The 18,293-nt window shown below is 46.8% G+C and overlaps 1 protein-coding gene across 1 annotated transcript in view; it reads left to right on the top strand.

The window, feature by feature from the left end:
• Window positions 1-17,938, top strand: part of NINJ1 (ninjurin 1) — a 67,676-nt gene extending 49,738 nt beyond the window's left edge. The window contains exons 3-4 of the mRNA XM_040359291.1: window positions 12,683-12,849; window positions 17,286-17,938. Coding sequence (XP_040215225.1) covers window positions 12,683-12,831 — 149 coding nt within the window. The 3' untranslated portion in view covers window positions 12,832-12,849; window positions 17,286-17,938. The remainder of the gene's footprint in view (window positions 1-12,682; window positions 12,850-17,285) is intronic.
• The last annotated feature ends 355 nt before the right edge of the window (window positions 17,939-18,293 follow it).

Here is an 18,293-nt window from a genome sequence, read left to right as displayed (position 1 = left end):
TTACGTCCAGCCCCATTCACGGACGACTTACGCAAACAACGTAAAATTTTCAAATTTCGACGCGGGAACGACGGCCATACTTAACATTGACTAGGCCAGCTCTTTGTTCGACTAACTTTACGGCGGAAGAAGCCGTACGTAAAAAAATGCGCCGGGCGCACGTACGTTTCTGAATCGGCGTATCTAGTCATTTGCATATTCTACGCCAAACTCAAGGGAAGCGCCACCTAGCGGCCAGCATAAATATTGCACCCTAAGATACGACGGCGTAGGAGACTTACGCCGCTCGTATCTTAGCCTAATTTAAGCGTATCTCGTTTCCAGAATACGCTTAAATTTGCGACGGTGTAGATTCAGAGTTACGACGGCGTATCTACTGATACGCCGGCGTAACCCTACGTGAATCTAGCTATAAAACTGCAACATTTAGAATCTGGGGCAGCTGTGCATGGTAGCCAATCAACTTCTAACTTCAGCTCGTTCAATGAAACTTTGACAATAAAAAATGGAAGCTGATTGGTTTCTATGCACAGCTGCACCAGATTTTGCACTCTCCAGTTTTAGTATATCTCCCCCTATATATTGTATGGGGGACAGGCTCATCTGTTATTTCCAGTGGCCAACCATGCACAAGACGGGGACACCCAGGAACAGTCAAAGCAGGTTTGTTCCACACTTTTTTATTGAGTAAAGCTGAAAACACAGTTTAAATGTAGGAGGGATTTGCACAGCTAGCCCATTGAATAAAACTAACTAAACACATGGTAGTTCCCAACTAACAGTTTCTTCTAATAGGTCCCCCCCAAAAAAACACTTGTACTTTTTTTTAGTGTTCTGTCAGCAGTCAGCCTTCTCCCACAGCAGGGAGAGAAAGAGAGCACTGAGCATTGGTCAGCTCACATACTGTATATAAAGACCTGTGGACAGCTGAAGCTAGTGTTCTGGCATCCAAGTAAGATGTTGGTCTAGAAATGGAGGCTATCACACCCAAAGCTCTACAAAGTCTCTGGACTCCAGAACCCAGCACAGAACTTATAAAGATTATGAGAAAAAAAAAATCTCCATATTGGTACATAAATCATGGAGTTCCTCACAACATGTGAGAAAATTAGGTGACACATACACCATCCAAAAGTCTGCCAGTAAGTTGGACATATACTCACCCCTTCTACTCAGACCTGTGGGAAGAAGCACATTTTGTCAACATACAATGGACATGTGACAGTCCATCAGCATTCCTGTGTTTTGGCCTATGTTCTACAATCTTCATAAACTTTAAAGTCTTGCAGAGTCAGAAACCATCTTGTGACCCTTGCATTGTTCCCAGCCATCCATTAGTGCAGAATGGTTTGTATTTGTAATCAATCAGAACTATCAACCTAAAAAGTAGTAATACATTAACCACTTAAGGACCGCCTCCTGCACATATACGTCGGCAGAATGGCACGGCTGGGCACAAGCACATATAGGTACGTCCTCTTTAAGTGCCCAGCCATGGGTCGCGGGCGCGCGCCAGCGACCCGGTCCGAAGCTCCGTGACCAGTGGACCCGATCGCCGCTGGAGTCCCGCGATCGGTCCCCGGAGCTGAAGAACGGGGAGAGCTGTGTGTAAACACAGCTTCCCAGTTCTTCACTGTGGCGCTGTCATTGATCGCGTGTTCCCTTTTATAGGGAAACACAATCAATGACGTCACAGCCACACCCCCCTACAGTTAGAAACACAAATGAGGTCACACTTAACCCCTTCAGCGCCCCCTTGTGGTTAACTCCCAAACTGCAATTGTCATTTTCACAGTAAACAATGCATTTTTAATGCATTTTTTCCTGTGAAAATGACAATGGTCCCAAAAATGTGTAAAAATTGTCCAAAGTGTCCGCCATAATGTCGCAGTCACGAAAATAATCGCTGCTCGCCGCCATTAGTAGTAAAAAAAAATCATAAAAATGCAATAAGACTATCCCCTATTTTGTAAACGCTATAAATTTTGCGCAAACCAATCGATAAACGCTTATTGCAATTTTTTTTACCAAAAATAGGTAGAAGAATACGTATCGGCCTAAACTGAGAAAAAAATAATGTTTTTATATATTTTTGGGGGATATTTATTACAGCAAAAAGTAAAAAATATTGATTTTTTTTCATAATTGTCGCTCTATTTTTGTTAATAGCGCAAAAAATAAAAACCGCAGAGGTGATAAAATACCACCAAAAGAAAGCTCTATTTGTGGGGAAAAAAGGACGCCAATTTTGTTTGGGAGCCATGTCGCACGACCGCGCAATTGTCAGTTAAATCGACGCAGTGCCGAATTGAAAAAACTGGCCAGGTCCTTTAGCTGCCTAAAGGTCCGGGTCTTAAGTGGTTAATGACTCTAGTGCCCACTTTATAGCCAGACACTCCTTTCCACTTTTGAATAGTTCCTCTCTGGTGGGGTTAGTTTACTGGATGTTTTTCCCCATTAATTTCCTGTGCCTGTTTCCAGGCCAACATCTGCGGCATTTGTTTGTAAAAGAAATTCTTGACTGAAGTTGAGGGTGGTTAACCCTGATTCCTTACAGTCTTCAGCTCCTGAAAAGTAGTAAAGTTAGACTTTCTCTCCGAGGTTATAGGTTTTGACCTAGTTCTAAGTTCTGGAGTCTTGAGCTTACTGTATATATTCTGGAACTACGGGGAATGACTGCCGCTATCCTATCATGCATTTGAGCAATCTGTTCAATTACACTTATGGGAGTTGTGGCCTCTTGCCCTCATGTTACCCAGGATATATCCAGGAGTTCCCAGGAATGTCCATTTTAAAACATGTCACATGGGGAAAACCCTGTGGAGCACTGTGCTGTCCAAAGCTGCAAGTCAGGTGGCTGCCCTGCTCAGGAGAGCCCCATAGACGTCTGTAGGGCTCTACTGTACAAGTGCAGGTGTCGGATCTCGGTAAGTTGGCATCTGTAGAGGGGGTGGGTAGGATCTAATAGGTCAGGGGACCCATTTTTCTTAGCATACCTTTTCAGGGTTTTATTGACCTGATCTACCAGCCCATCATACCTTCATGTTTTCCACTTTATAAATGTAGCAACTGTCAGCAAATTCACGTTGGTGAATGTGTCTGGATTTGCCTGGTCATTATACATATTCCCCAGTTTTGGGTGCAAAGACTATTTATTAGGGATGCACCGATGCCACTTTTTTGACACTGAGTACCGATACTTTACATCATGTACTCGCCGATACCAATTACCGATACCTATCGCCTAGGAAGAGTAGGTAGAGGGGTGGTTTGGGAGGTGAAGGGGGGGCTGTGGTAAGAGCGTAGGGTGTAAGTGAGGGCTGGGAGGGAGGAGTAGAAGGGTGAGGACAGGATGGGGGGAGTAGGGGGTAAGTGAGGGCTTGGTGGGGGCAGTAGGGGGTAAGTGAGGGCTGGGTGGGGGAGCAGGGGGGTGGGGACAGGATGGGGGAGAGTAGGGGGTAAATGAGAGCTGGGTGAAGGGGAGTAGAGGGGTGAGGACAGAATGGGGGAGTAGGGGGTAAGTGAAGACTGGGTGGGGGGGAGTAGGGGGGTAAGTACAGAATGGGGGAGTAGGGGGTAAGTGAGGGCTGGGTGGGGGGGAGTAGGGGGGGTGAGAACAGAATGGGGGAGTAGGGGGTAAGTGAGGGCTGGGTGGGGGGGAGTAGGGGGGTGAGGACAGAATGGGGGAGTAGGGGGTAAGTGAGGGCTGGGTGGGGGGGAGTAGGGGGGTGAGGACATAATGGGGGAGTAGGGGGTAAGTGAGGGCTGGGTGGGGGGGAGTAGAGGGGTGAGGACAGAATGGGGGAGTAGGGGGTAAGTGAGGGCTGGGTGGGGGGGAGTAGGGGGGTGAGGACAGAATGGGGGAGTAGGGGGTAAGTGAGGGCTGGGTGGGGGGGGAGTAGAGGGGTGAGGACAGAATGGGGGAGTAGGGGGTAAGTGAGGGCTGGGTGGGGGGGAGTAGAGGGGTGAGGACAGAATGGAGGAGTAGGGGGTAAGTGAGGGCTGGGTGGGGGGGGAGTAGAGGGGTGAGGACAGAATGGGGGAGTAGGGGGTAAGTGAGGGCTGGGTGGGGGGGAGTAGGGGGGTGAGGACAGAATGGGGGAGTAGGGGGTAAGTGAGGGCTGGGTGGGGGGGGAGTAGAGGGGTGAGAACAGAATGGGGGAGTAGGGGGTAAGTGAGGGCTGGGGGGGGGGGAGTAGAGGGGTGAGGACAGAATGGAGGAGTAGGGGGTAAGTGAGGGCTGGGTGGGGGGGAGTAGGGGGGTGAGGACAGAATGGGGGAGTAGGGGGTAAGTGAGGGCTGGGTGGGGGGGAGTAGGGGGGTGAGGACAGAATGGGGGAGTAGGGGGTAAGTGAGTGCTGAGTGGAGGCAATAGGGGGTAAGTGAGGGCAGGGTGGGGGAGAGGACAGGAGGGCAATTGAGGGCAGGGTGGGGGAAGTAGGGGGTAAGTGAGGTGAAGGGGGGGTTGCAGATAGTCAGAGACTGCGGACATGGCGCATAGTATGATGACATGATATTTACATAGGAAATAGTCAGAGAGCCCTCAATAATCAGTGAAGATCCCAGCACAGCTATCAGAGTATTATCAGAATGTTGTGCAGAAGAATCTTTATTTCATATTCCCATTCAGGACCTTCACAGAGATCAGATGATGGCCGATAACCCTTCATTTGATTATCATCAGGTGGAGGTGACCGCACACAGCACAGCCTTTAGGTTACTTGCAGACTCACCCCAGTAACCCAACCTTGTTCCGTAACCTGCATTCCTATGAAGGGATCTACCGACAATAGAGGAATCTTGTGTATTCCGGGCTGCACTGAGTGATCACATCCTTCAGCTTGCAGAGCCTTACAGTGCACATTAACAGATGTCAGCATGCACTGCAGCCAGAGCAACATACAAATCATCAGAATGGAGCCGGTGTCTTGTCGAGCAGGTTCCTCCATCGTATAGGTTCCTGCCTCGACTGCACAGGCGCGGCGCATGCGCAGTAGGAGGCCTCGGAAATCTCTGAGCCTCAACAGCCGATTGTCAGCTTCGACGACCTCGCTCCCGATGCCTGATGCCTACACTGTGCTCTATAGTACACGCCACTCTACACAGCAAGGGGCGGATGTGATATTGAGCAGTGCTTTTTTGATTGGTTATCCACGCCGCTCTATACAGCAAGGGACGGATGTGAGACGTCTATTTTATTGAGAAAACCATCCCCCAAAAAAGGACTGCTCAATATCACATCCGCCCCTTGCTGTAAAGAGCGGCGTGGATAACCAATCAAAAAAGCACTGGTCAATATCATATCCGCCCCTTGCTACCCCTCGCTGTATAGAGCGCCGTGTATTACCAAGCATCGGCGGCGTCTATAATCAGGCATCGGAAGCGAGCGCGTCTACAGCTGTTCCCGCTCTGAGATTTCCAATGCCTCGGATTGCGCCTGTGCACTCCGGAGGGAACCATCTCGATAAGAGGAACCAGCTCGGCAGAACTCCGGCACCGCATTACACACGCACACACGTGAGGACAGGGAGGGCTGTTACAGTTGGGTGAAGCTGAGCAATTTGGAGGAAGCAGAGTCCATTCCATCCATTCTCTATAGAAGGGGGTGAGTGGAGTCCCTGAGAGACGACTGAAGAGAGGAGGGAGGGGGGATCTGCTGTACAAGAACGTGTCTTGGAGGATCGCTTTCATTATCATCCATTCACCCTCTGCTGAGGCCTCCTCCCTTGCACACCTGTCAGTGTCGCCCAACAAAGAAAATGCCTTGTTTTCTTCAGTAGGTACGACCCTGCCTGTCAGTACACCCAGCACTGCAGAGGACATGCGGCCCCGGCCAGTCCATGCCTGGCGGGAGGGGAGGAGGAGGCGGAGAGGGGAATCCCATGGACATTTGACGTGGTTGTTAAGGACGCGGCGGCTTTTTCCGGCGTAAAGTTACCCCTGCTATATGAGGGGTATGTGCGGCGTATCCTATGTTAAGTATGGCGACCGTTCCCGCGCCGAGTTTTGAAATTTTTACGTCGTTTGCGTAAGTCGTTCGCGAATGCGGCTGGACGTAATTTCTGTTCACGTCGAAAGCATGACGATTTGCCGACGTCATTTGGAGCATGCGCACTGGGATTCAGTCGCGGCCGGCGCATGCGCAGTTCGTTCGGCGCGGGGACGCGCATCATTTAAATGACACACGCCCCCTACCCGCTGAATTTGAATTTGGCAGGGTGAATTACGCTACGCCGCCGCAACTTTACAGGCAAGTGCTTTGTGAATAAAGCACTTGCCTGAAAAACTTGCGGCGGCGTAGCGTAAATGAGATACGTTACGCCTGCAGAAAGACCTGCTGATCTTTCTGAATCTGGCCCACAGTAATCACACCTCCTTGATTAGTGACCACAGAGAGAAAGCTCCCAGCACTGTGGTTATTAGGAAACAGACAACCAGGAAGTGTGGAGATCAGAGAAGAATTACAGGAACTTGAGAGCAAAAACAAACAATGAGGACATGAAAACAGCACTGCATTAAGGTAAAGGAAGCTATTAAGATAAAAAAAAAATTCCTTTACAAACCCTTTAAATTAACTTAATCCTGCATATAAAAATACACTTCGGGGTCACAGAACCTTACTTTCATCCTAAAACGTAAGGTAAAACGTGATGACTTCCTCAAGCTCTCAGGGATATTCCTGTTTTGGCTATGGGACAGGAAGTGAAATCTCCTCAGTTGTGGAAAAAAAATGTACTTTACAGAAGTTATAACCCTCCCTAAGGCCCCTTTCAGACTGGGGCGGGAGCCGCGGTGGCGTTAAAACGCTGCTAAAAATAGCGGCGCTATACCGCCGAGATTGCCGCGGGAATCAGCCGCTAGCGGTGCGGTATTAACCCCCGCTAGCGGCCGATAAAGGGTTAATACCGCCCGCAATGCGCCTCTATAGAGGCGCATTGCGGGCGGTATTGCCGCGGTTTCCCATTGTTTTCAATGTGAAGGAGCGGTAAACATGCCGCTCCTCTCACCGCTCCAAAGATGCTGCTGACAGGAGATTTTTTTGTCTCCCGCCAGCACATCGCCTCAGTGTGAAAGCCCTCTGGCTTTCACATTGAGTCTGCAGTGAAGGAGTTTTTCAGGCGGGATAGCAGCGCTATTTTTAGCGCTGTACCGCCTGAAAAACTCAATGTGAAAGGGGCCTTACTCTATGCAAAATGAATAAAAATAGTTTTGTCTTTAGTTCTATTAGTATTTTATATTCCAGCTTCAGAAATGTACTGGGAAGGTGGCGTGTGAATGGTGTACTCAGTTGAAGTAAGTTCCTGGCGGTAATATGAGGAGATTTCTTATTCATGAAGTGGAAGGCGAGGCCTGGAGCTTGGATGGCAGCTGTTTCTAGCTGTGACACGGAGTACAATCTTCACTGTCACATGAATGGCTCAGAAGAGACACGTATACCGCCCAGCGCAGTGATGTTATTTTAATTCTTTGTCTGTCTGTATTTTGCTAGAAGGAAGCATAACCCTGAATAACTCTCAGGCCGCCTCAGTCAGAACTGGCAGAAAGATTTAGTAATATTGGCAGCTGACACAGATTTACATTTTCCAGCTCAAGTTAGAAAGGAAAGCGAAGGAATTTGGCCATCTTGCTCATACAGGGCAAGACCTCAGTGTCTCTGGCAATGGCTTCCACCATCGCCTGTATACAGCGGGTAAAATAAGTATTGGACACGTCACCGTTTTTCTAGGTAAATATAATTCTAAAGGTGCTATTGACATGAAATTTTCTCCACATGTCAATAACAACCCATGCAATCTGTACATTCAAAGAAACCAAAACAAATACGTTTAGAAATCAAGTTAAAGTAGAACCTCGGATTGCGAGTAACGCAGTTAACGAGCGTTTCGCAATACAAGCAATTATTTTAAAACAAATCCTGACTCAGTTTGCGAGTGTTGTCTCGCAAAACGAGCAGAATTCAAGTGTGCAGTACCGCATTTGGCCAGCCTGACGTTTGGAGCCACTCATAAATACTCCACCGAGTGTTTCCGAGCCTTTGCTGGGGTTTTCGAGTGCATCCGAGCGGTCTCCGAGTTTCTCCGTTGACCCCCCACCCCTGCCACATGCGGTATTGCATGCAATAGAAGTCAATGTGGAACAAATTATCTTTGTTTCCATTGATTTCTATGGGGAAACTCGCTTTGATATGCAAGTGCTTTGGATTACAAGCATTCTCCTGAAACGGATTATGCTCGTAATCCAAGGTTTCACTGTATGTGTAATAAAATGAAATGACACAGGGAAAAAGTATTGAGCGCGCTAAATGAAATGTATTTAAAGCGGAGGTCCACGCAAAAAGTAAACCTCCGCTTTTCGGATCCCTCCCCCCCTCCGGTGCCTAGTGATTTGCTGCTAGGCCCGGGCAGTGTTGCAGCAGGGTAGTATGCCAGAGACACTGTAAGTTTGGTAAGCCCTACAATGTATTCAAGACATAGATGGTAGATCCACAACATTCATTCACTCATTATTCATTGATCAGCATTGGAAGATACTATTCAGGTTCAATACAGCTGCCGCGTTTCTAGGAGTAACCCCTCTTCGTCAGAGCCCAAATCAGATGCCACATTTTTTGGCTCTGAAAAAGAGGGGGTCGCCCCTTGAAACCCGTCAGCCATATTGGAACTCGGTAGTTTCTTCTAATGCTGATGAATGAATGAATGCTGTGGATCTGGCACCTACAGTGAGGAAAATAAGTATTTGAACACCCTGCTATTTTGCAAGTTCTCCCACTTGGAAATCATGGAGGGGTCTGAAATTGTCATCGTAGGTGCATGTCCACTGTGAGAGACATAATCAAAAAAAAAAAATTCCAGAAATCACAATTTATGATTTTTTAACTATTTATTTGTATGATACAGCTGCAAATAAGTATTTGAACACCTGTCTATCAGCTAGAATTCTGACCCTCAAAGACCTGTTAGTCTGCCTTTAAAATGTCCACCTCCACTCCATTTATTATCCTAAATTAGATGCACCTGTTTGAGGTCATTAGCTGCATAAAGACACCTGTCCACCCCATACAATCAGTAAGAATCCAACTACTAACATAGCCAAGACCAAAGAGCTGTCCAAAGACACTAGAGACAAAATTGTACACCTCCACAAGGCTGGAAAGGGCTACGGGGAAATTGTCAAGCAGCTTGGTGAAAAAAGGTCCACTGTTGGAGCAATCATTAGAAAATGGAAGAAGCTAAACATGACTGTCAATCTCCCTCGGACTGGGGCTCCATGCAAAATCTCACCTCGTGGGGTCTCAATGATCCTAAGAAAGGTGAGAAATCAGCCCAGGACTACACGGGAGGAGCTGGTCAATGACCTGAAAAGAGCTGGGACCACCGTTTCCAAGGTTACTGTTGGTAATACACTAAGACGTCATGGTTTGAAATCATGCATGGCACGGAAGGCTCCCCTGCTTAAACCAGCACATGTCAAGGCCCGTCTTAAGTTTGCCAATGACCATTTGGATGATCCAGAGGAGTCATGGGAGAAAGTCATGTGGTCAAATGAGACCAAAATAGAACTTTTTGGTCATAATTCCACTAACCGTGTTTGGAGGAAGAAGAATGATGAGTACCATCCCAAGAACACCATCCCTACTGTGAAGCATGGGGGTGGTAGCATCATGCTTTGGGGGTGTTTTTCTGCACATGGGACAGGGCGACTGCACTGTATTAAGGAGAGGATGTCCGAGGCCATGTATTGCGAGATTTTGGGCAACAACCTCCTTCCCTCAGTTAGAGCTTTGAAGATGGGTCGAGGCTGGGTCTTCCAACATGACAATGACCCGAAGCACACAGCCAGGATAACGAAGGAGTGGCTCTGTAAGAAGCATATCAAGGTTCTGGCGTGGCCTTGCCAGTCTCCAGACCTAAACCCAATAGAGAATCTTTGGAGGGAGCTCAAACTCCGTGTTTCTCAGCGACAGCCCAGAAACCTGACTGATCTAGAGAAGATCTGTGTGGAGGAGTGGGCCAAAATCCCTCCTCCAGTGTGTGCAAACCTGGTGAAAAACTACAAGAAACGTTTGACCTCTGTAATTGCAAACAAAGGCTACTGTACCAAATATTAACATTGATTTTCTCAGGTGTTCAAATACTTATTTGCAGCTGTATCATACAAATAAATATTTAAAAAAATCATACATTGTGATTTCTGGATTTTTTTTTTTTTGATTATGTCTCTCACAGTGGACATGCACCTACGATAACATCTTCAGACCCCTCCATGATTTCCAAGTGGGAGAACTTGCAAAATAGCAGGGTGTTCAAATACTTATTTTCATCACTGTATGTCTTTGAATACATTAAAGGGCTTACTAAACCCATTTGTTTGTGAGCATAATAGGTTTATTATAAAAGGTATATTAAGGTAATGCGCTAGACTTATTAACCCTCTTTTGGTTGTTTTTTAGTGCATAACGGGGAATCCTAAGTCCTAGGAGGGCAGCAAATTGTGGTGGCATCCTATAGTCCTAAATTGGGACAGCAGGAAATTATCTGGTCATTAGACACCGCACTTGAGTGCAAGAGATTACTTTTATTGTACACTGTCAGTTTGTCCTTCATGGTCAAGGGGAAAGAGTTTCTTTTAAAGGCCAACACTGGGCAACTAAAAAACTATCCCTTGCAGTGGGACTGCACCTGCACTGCATGTGTTAATTGCTCATTTTGATCCAGAGATTTACTTACTGATCGTAGACTCCTCCCTGCAGCTAGACTTGGTCCCCACAGCTTATTCTCCCCCAAACTCCAGTGGTCTAGGCTCCTGATGTCATCAAAGCAGGGTCCATTGGCATACATTGGACGTGATGGTACCAAGGGACGGTCCACCACTGGAGCATAGGGGAATACCTTCTGCTGGAGGAGTGGAGGATCAGGTAAGTAAATCTGATTCTCCTCTCCCCTAGACAAAACATCATTCAGATATCATTTTTTTCCTCCTGGTGATTCTCTGCGATGTAAAAACAATCATAGCGGCTGTTTAGCTTCTTGATTGCTTTTACAAGCAGAGGAAAGTGATGTTCCTCCCCCCTCTCGTCGCCCGCCGGTGCTTCTCCCGGATCGCCTTTGTGAACGGGGAGCAGGAGAATGAATCGGCTGGCGGTGGCTGTTTACCATAGAGCTGACCGAGGACCAGATGTCCCCAGCCATTTCTATGACCTTTGGAGGCTGGCAGCAACTTCATGATGTCACTTCCAGTGCCGGAAGATGTAAACACTGCTGTTTTTTTACCTGGAAAGACCAATATCGTTTTTTTTTTAATCTCAGGCTTTCCAGTCTAGAGGAGAGACCTGGGGACTTATAAACAAACCCCAGATCTTGCTCAAACAAGAGCAATACATCTAGTGCAGGACCTCCTCTTTAACTCTAAACTGGTAGGGGCAGATCCACAAAGCAAGTCTACTGATACGCCGGCGTACTTTCAAATTACCCGCGTCCTATCTTTGGTTTGAATCCTCAAACCAAGATACAACGGCATCTGGGTTCGATCCGACAGGCGTATGGCTTTGTACGCCTTCGGATCTTAGATGCAATACTTCAGCGTCCGCTGGGTGGAGTTCTCACCGTTTTCCGCGTCGAGTATGCAAATTAGCTATTTCCGACGATCCACGAACGTACGCGCGGCCGTCGCATTCTCTTACGTCATCTCTAGTCGGCTTTTTCCGTCGTATAGTTAAAGCTGCTGTTTTGCGGCGTATAGTTAGACTTGCCATGTTAAGTATGGCCGTCGTTCCCGCGTTTATTTTGAATTTTTTATTTTTTTGCGTAAGTTGTCCGTGAATCGGGATGGACGTAATTCACGTCTATGTTAAAAAATATGACGTCCTTGCGACGTCATTTAGCGCAATGCACGGCGGGAAATTTAGGGACGGCGCATGCGCAGTTCATTCGGCGCGGGGACGTGCTTCATTTAAATGAAACACGCCCCCTACTCGCTGGTTTGAATTCCGCGCCGTTACGTCGCTTGAGATACACTATGCCGCCGTAACTTACAGCGCAAATTCTTTATGGATTCGATTTAAAGCCAGGTAAGGTACGGCGGCGTAGCGTATCTCGGTAATCTGTAAAAAAAAATCTAAGCGTAGCCTATGGAGATTTTTAAGTAGCTATTTTTAATTTCACTTGTATGCACAGTTTTTAAGCATGATATGTTATTTACTCAGCGTAACATAATTTTTCACATTATACAAAAAATTGGACAACTTTACTGTCTTTTTTTAATTCACAAACGTTTTTTTTTCCAGAATAATCGGTTTTGAAAAATTGCTGTGCAAATACTGTGTGACATAAAAAAATGCAATGACCACCATTTTATTCCCTAGGGTGTCTGAAAAAAGACCATATATAATGTTTGGGGGTTCTGAGTAATTTTCTCGCAAAAAAAAGATGATTTTTACATAGGAGAGCAAATTACAAGCAGCTTGTTCCAAGACACATGGCAGTCCAGATAATAGCCTCTCAATGTATGGTGCTATACTCTTTTCAATTCATATTTGACCTAGAATGTCTAGAGAACATGAGATTTATTTGTATGCTGTGATCACTTAGATTTGGATTGGAATGTTATGATCTTTGAGTATGTATGATGTAAAACTCCTTGAAGATATGTTATTTAAAATTGTGTGTTTATTTTATGTTTGCAGTAAAGTACGATCTCAATAATCCTGCCAGACACGCCTTGTTGGATAAGCTGGAAAATGCTGCTACTGCACTTGTGTTCATTATTGTTATCGTCAACATATTGATCACGGCGTTTGGTGTACAGAACTCAGCAGCTCCTGCAAAAGTATAGAATCCAACGTGATGAGAGGTAAATTACATTTGATGGCGAGTCAGAGGAAACAGCATGAAAAAAGTTTTCCTGGGTGGATAGTGGCTGGGGTGGATAGCGACTGGGGACGATAGTGGCTGGGTTGCATAGTGGCTGGGGTGGATAGTGGCTGAGGAGGATAGTGGCTGAGGAGGATAGTGGCTGAGGAGGATAGTGGCTGAGGAGGATAGTGGCTGAGGATAGTGGCTGGGGATGATAGTGGCTGGGGACGGTAGTGGCTGAGGAGGATAGTGGCTGGCTTTTTTCTGCTATTACTCTTTGGAAATATCTTTGAAGGATAAATGTCCCACTCCTTCTTGGCTGTACCTTGCTCATGTGTTGCAGGTTGGAACATAAAATAGTGTTAAAAAAAATTCACCAAAAACAAAAGGCCTGATGCACACTTCTTTCACACATCTTTCCCAGTTTTCCTCCTGGTAACGGCGTTTTGGCTGAGGTGGATAGTGGCTGGGGAGGATAGTGGCTGGGGAGGATAGTGGCTGGGGGGAATAGTGGATGGGGTGGATAGTGGATGGGGTGTATAGGGGCTGGGGTGTATAGTGGCTGGGGTGGATAGTGGCTGGGGTGGATAGTGGCTGGGGAGGATAGTGGCCAGGGTGGATAGTGGCAGGGGATGATAGTGGCTGGGGACAACAGTGGTCGGGGACGACAGTGGTTGGGGACGACAGTGGCTGGGGATGATAGTGGCTGGGGACGGTAGTGGCTGAGGAGGATAGTGGCTGGCTTTTTTCTGCTATGACTCTTTGGAAATATCTTTGAAGGATAAATGTCCCACTCCTTCTTGGCTGTACCTTGCTCATGTGTTGCAGGTTGGAACATAAAATAGTGTTCAAAAAAATTTCACCAAAAACATAAGGCCTGATGCACACTGGACGTTTACCCATCTCTCCCAGTTTTCCTCCTGGTAACAGCGTTTTGGCTGGGGAGGATAGTGGCTGGGGTGGATAGAGGCTGGGGATGATAGTGGCTGGGGTGGATAGTGGCTGGGGACGATAGTGACCGGGGACGATAGTGACCGGGGACGATAGTGGCTGGGGTGGATAGTGGCTGGGGTGGATAGTGGCTGGGGACGATAGTGACCGGGGACGATAGTGACTGGGGACGATAGTGGCTGGGGAAGATAGTGGCTGGGGTGGATAGTGGCTGGGGTGGATAGTGGCTGGGGTGGATAGTGGCTGGGGACGATAGTGGCTGGGGACGATAGTGGCCCGGGTGGATAGTGGCTGGGGATGATAGTGGCTGGGGGCGATAGTGGCCAGGGACGATAGTGGCTGGGGACGATAGTGGCTGGGGACGATAGTGGCTGGGGAAGATAGTGGCTGGGGAGGATAGTGGTTTGGGAGGATAGTGGCTGAGAATAATGGCTAGCTTTTTTTTTGCGATGACTCCTTGGAAGTCCTGATGCACACTGGACATTTACCCATCTCTCCCAGTTTTCCTCCTGGTAACAGTGTTTCAGCAGAAAAAAACTCTTGGCACTTGTAAATGCGTGTAAATGCGTTTAGGCACGTCTCGTCAATTATTTGTTTCATTGGCCAGAATAATAATGTAATATAGGCGTTGGAATGAATTATTGCTGAAAAGCTAAACGTGGGTAGTGTTGAAGCGCGTTTAGACATCTGCATACGTTTTGGCCAAAACGATGCTGCTAATGGATGCAGTGGTTTTTTTTCTGCCTCTAAACACCATTCAGGGGCATTAAGAGGCAGAAAAAGAAATGCCAGATACCCCTAACTGCAGCATTAACACCCAGTGTGTATGAGGCCTCAATGTGCAATCAATTGTATCACATAGATGCTAAGCGTTATGAATATGAAAGTGCATCTATAGCCTAACACAAAAATGTAATATATGGCCACTTACCAGTCCATCAGTGTGGTGGCTGCATTAGTTTTCTTTTTTGTCTGTTTTTCTTTCCTCTTATTTTCAGCTGGTGTCAGTAACACACTTCCCATCTTAGGATGACAATTCTAACCTTCTGTATCAGGTCAACCGAAACCAGATAGGAATACCGCCCCTCTCCTATTAATCATACCATTAAGGGCATGTGTCTGTAGTCTTTAGAGATAGCTGAAACCCATGTAATTAATAACAGTCAGCATAGGCAAAGAGAAATTTCTGGCAGGATCAACAAGTATTTTTTTTACTTATCAAACAGACCAAATAAAAGAAGTTAGGTTTTATCATAGGCATGTGCACGGGGTGTGCCAGATGGGCCTTCACACACTCAAATCACTACGTGGGTTGCCAATTCTCCCATTGCTCGGGTTCCCCCCCCTGTGTTGGCTCCCTGCCCACAGTGCTGCTGGCTTCTCTCCTCTCCCCTGGCTACTGCGGGGGATGTTAGTAACTATGTAATTTACAGGCCTCTTCCTTTTTATCTCCATTATGTGGAAGATGGGGGGATTAGTAGTTTATTAATCAAAAATTAAAGTTGCAATTGCATTTGAAAAGCTGCTGTGAAAATATTGTGTGACATAAAAATATGCAACGCCCACCATTTTTTTCTCTAGGGCATCTGCTTTAAAAATCATAATATTTCGGGGGTTTTTAGTCATTTTTTTTTTACATGTAGGAGAGGAAAGTCAGAATTTGCCTGGACTGGAAGTGGTTAAAAAACAGATATGAAGGCTGGTAATTCTCCAGATAAAAATGTCTTCCCTACTTGGAGAGTCCAAGCACCATTGTCAGTGCCAAGAGTCCTCCCCCTATGCCACCAACACAGTTAGGTACCATAGTTGGTGCCTATGTGCAAGATTCAGAGAGAGTTATGCCGGCGTATCAGTAAATACGCCGGCGTATCAGTAAATACGCCGTCGTAACTCTGAATCTACGCCGTCGTAAATGTAAGCGTATTCTGGAAACCAGATACGCTTAAATTAGGCTAAGATACGAGCGGCGTAAGTCTCCTATGCCGTCGTATCTTAAGGTGCATATTTACGCTGGCCGCTAGGTGGCGATTTAGTTTTTTTCCGCGTTGAATATGCAAATTAGCTAGATACGCCGATTCTCGAACGTACGTGCGCCCGTCGCAATTAGTTACGCCGTTTACGTAAGAGATACGCCGGCGTAAAGATAAAGCTGCTCCCTAGGTGGCGCAGCCCATGCAAGGTATTGACGTCGGAACAAGCCTATCTTTTTACGTCGTTTGCGTAAGTCGTACGCGAATCGGGCTGTGTGTAAGTTACGTTCACGTCGTAGGCAGTGTTCGACGTATCTTAGGCATTCTATCCGACGCATGCGCACTGGGATACGTCCACGGACGGCACATGCGCCGTTCGTTGATAACGTCATTTACGTGGGGTCATGCTTAATTTCCCTAAAACACACCCACCTCTTCCTCATTTGAATTAGGCGCGCTTACGCCGGCACATTTACGTTACGCCACCGTAACTTAGGGAGCAAGTGCTTTGTGAATACAGCACTTGCCTCTCTAACTTGCGGCGGCGTAGAGTAAATACCATACGCTACGCCCGCACAAAGTTATGCTGCCCTACCTGAATCTGGCCCTATGTGCCATTCAACACAGTTAGGTAGATTCAGAAAGAGTTAGGCCGGCTTATCAGTAGATAAGCCGACCTAACTCTGAATCTACGCCGGCGTTTGTTTAAGCGTATGCTCAAACAGAGATACGCTTAAACAAAGCTAAGATAGGCCGGCTTGCGCCGTTCTAGCTTGGCTTGCAATTTTTTGGATGGCCGCTAGGTGGCGCTTCCATTTCGGCCGGCGTAGATAATGTAAATTAGCTTTTACGCCGATTCCCGAACGTACGCGAGCCCGCCGCAGTCGATTAACGTCGTTTTCGTAAGGCCTTAGGCGGCCTAAAGTTATTCCACCTATGAGGTGGAATAACAATGTTAAAGTATGGCCGCCGTTCCCGCCGCGGGGTTCGAATTTTTTACGTCGTTTGCGTAAGTCGTCCGCAAATCGGGAGTTACGTCGTTTACGTCCGCGTCAAAATCAATAGGCCCGTACGGCGTACTTAGCCGCAATGCGCCCTGGGAAATGTAGGCGCCCGGCGCATGCGCAGTAGCAAAAAACGTCAAAAAACTTGAGGTCAAGCCTCATTAGCATTAAACACGCCCCCCCCCCAACCCATTTGAATTAGGCGCCCTTAAGCCCGCCGTGTTTACACTACACCGCCCTAAGTAAGGAGGTAAGTGCTTTCTGAATCATGTACTTTCCTCTCTTACTTAAGGCGGCGTAGTGTAAACACGCTAGGCTACGCCGACCTTAATTTTAGGCGCCCCTACGTGAATCTACCTAAGTGTTTCTAAGCTGAAAGTTTAGTCTCGCCCAGTACTGGCAATATGGACCCCTAATGTCCATTTGGAGGCGCTATAACCATTTCGTTTTTTTAAGATGATAAGCAATTTGTCCAGACTGGTTACATCTTTTTTTTTTTTCTTTCTCAGTCGTTTGAAAGCTAAAGCCATGGGATCACAAAGTACGCACTGTCCTCCGAGTCCACAATTCAATGTATGGAATTTATATGGACCACTTAGTCAAATATACGGCCCACTGGGATTTTTTGGGCTCTTTTGATCTGGCATGCAGACAGAAGACGGATCTAAATTCCCATAAACACATCTGGAGTAAGTTTTTTATTGAAATAGATCGACTTTCTCCTAAGGTTGTCAAGCGACTCTCCATCACTCAGAAGAACCTAATGCTGGAAACTCCACTTCTATCCATGGAACCAAATGGAACACCACTTATGTAGCAATCATTTCTGTCCATTTATAAGCAAACGTCTTCCACCATCACTGGGCATTTTAAACTTCAAACTTGGAGCATGATCACCATATTAAATGCTGCATGAACCCTGTATGTATCCCGTCCTGATGGGAGAACAATCTGCAATATCTCATCATATTCTGTTTTCTGATAGTCTCACCATGTCTAAGCATGATGTAAATGTATCATCGACGGACATTTAACTGCTTATAATACATTTTTATGATTTCAAGAGGGTGATGATCTAAACGTTCCAATCATTTCAAACACAGTAGTACCTTGGATTACGAGAATAATCCTTTCAGGAGAATGCTTGTAATCCTAAACACTCGTATATCAAAGCGAGTTTCCCCCGAAGGAATCAATGGAAACTCAGATAATTTGTTCTAGTGTCACAGCTATTGTATGCAGTACTGCATATGGCCAGAGGTAAGGGTGCCAGAGAAGCTTGGAGACCACTTAGAGGCGTGGGCGCCGGAGAGCACTTAGAGGCGTGGGCGCCGGAGAGCACTTAGAGGCGTGGGCGCCGGAGGCGCTTGGAGACCACTTAGGCCTTGTACACACGATAGGATAGCCAGAGGACAACGGTCTGAAGGACCGTTGTCTTAGGTTAACCTATGAAGCTGACTGATGGTCCGTCGTGCCTACACATCATCAGTTAAAAAAACAATTGTGTCAGAACGCGG

This window comes from Rana temporaria, chromosome 7 (genome assembly GCF_905171775.1).
Source record: "Rana temporaria chromosome 7, aRanTem1.1, whole genome shotgun sequence".
Lineage (NCBI taxonomy): Eukaryota > Metazoa > Chordata > Amphibia > Anura > Ranidae > Rana > Rana temporaria.
Note: the sequence above shows the minus strand (reverse complement) of the source record. Positions and strands in the feature narration are given on the sequence as shown.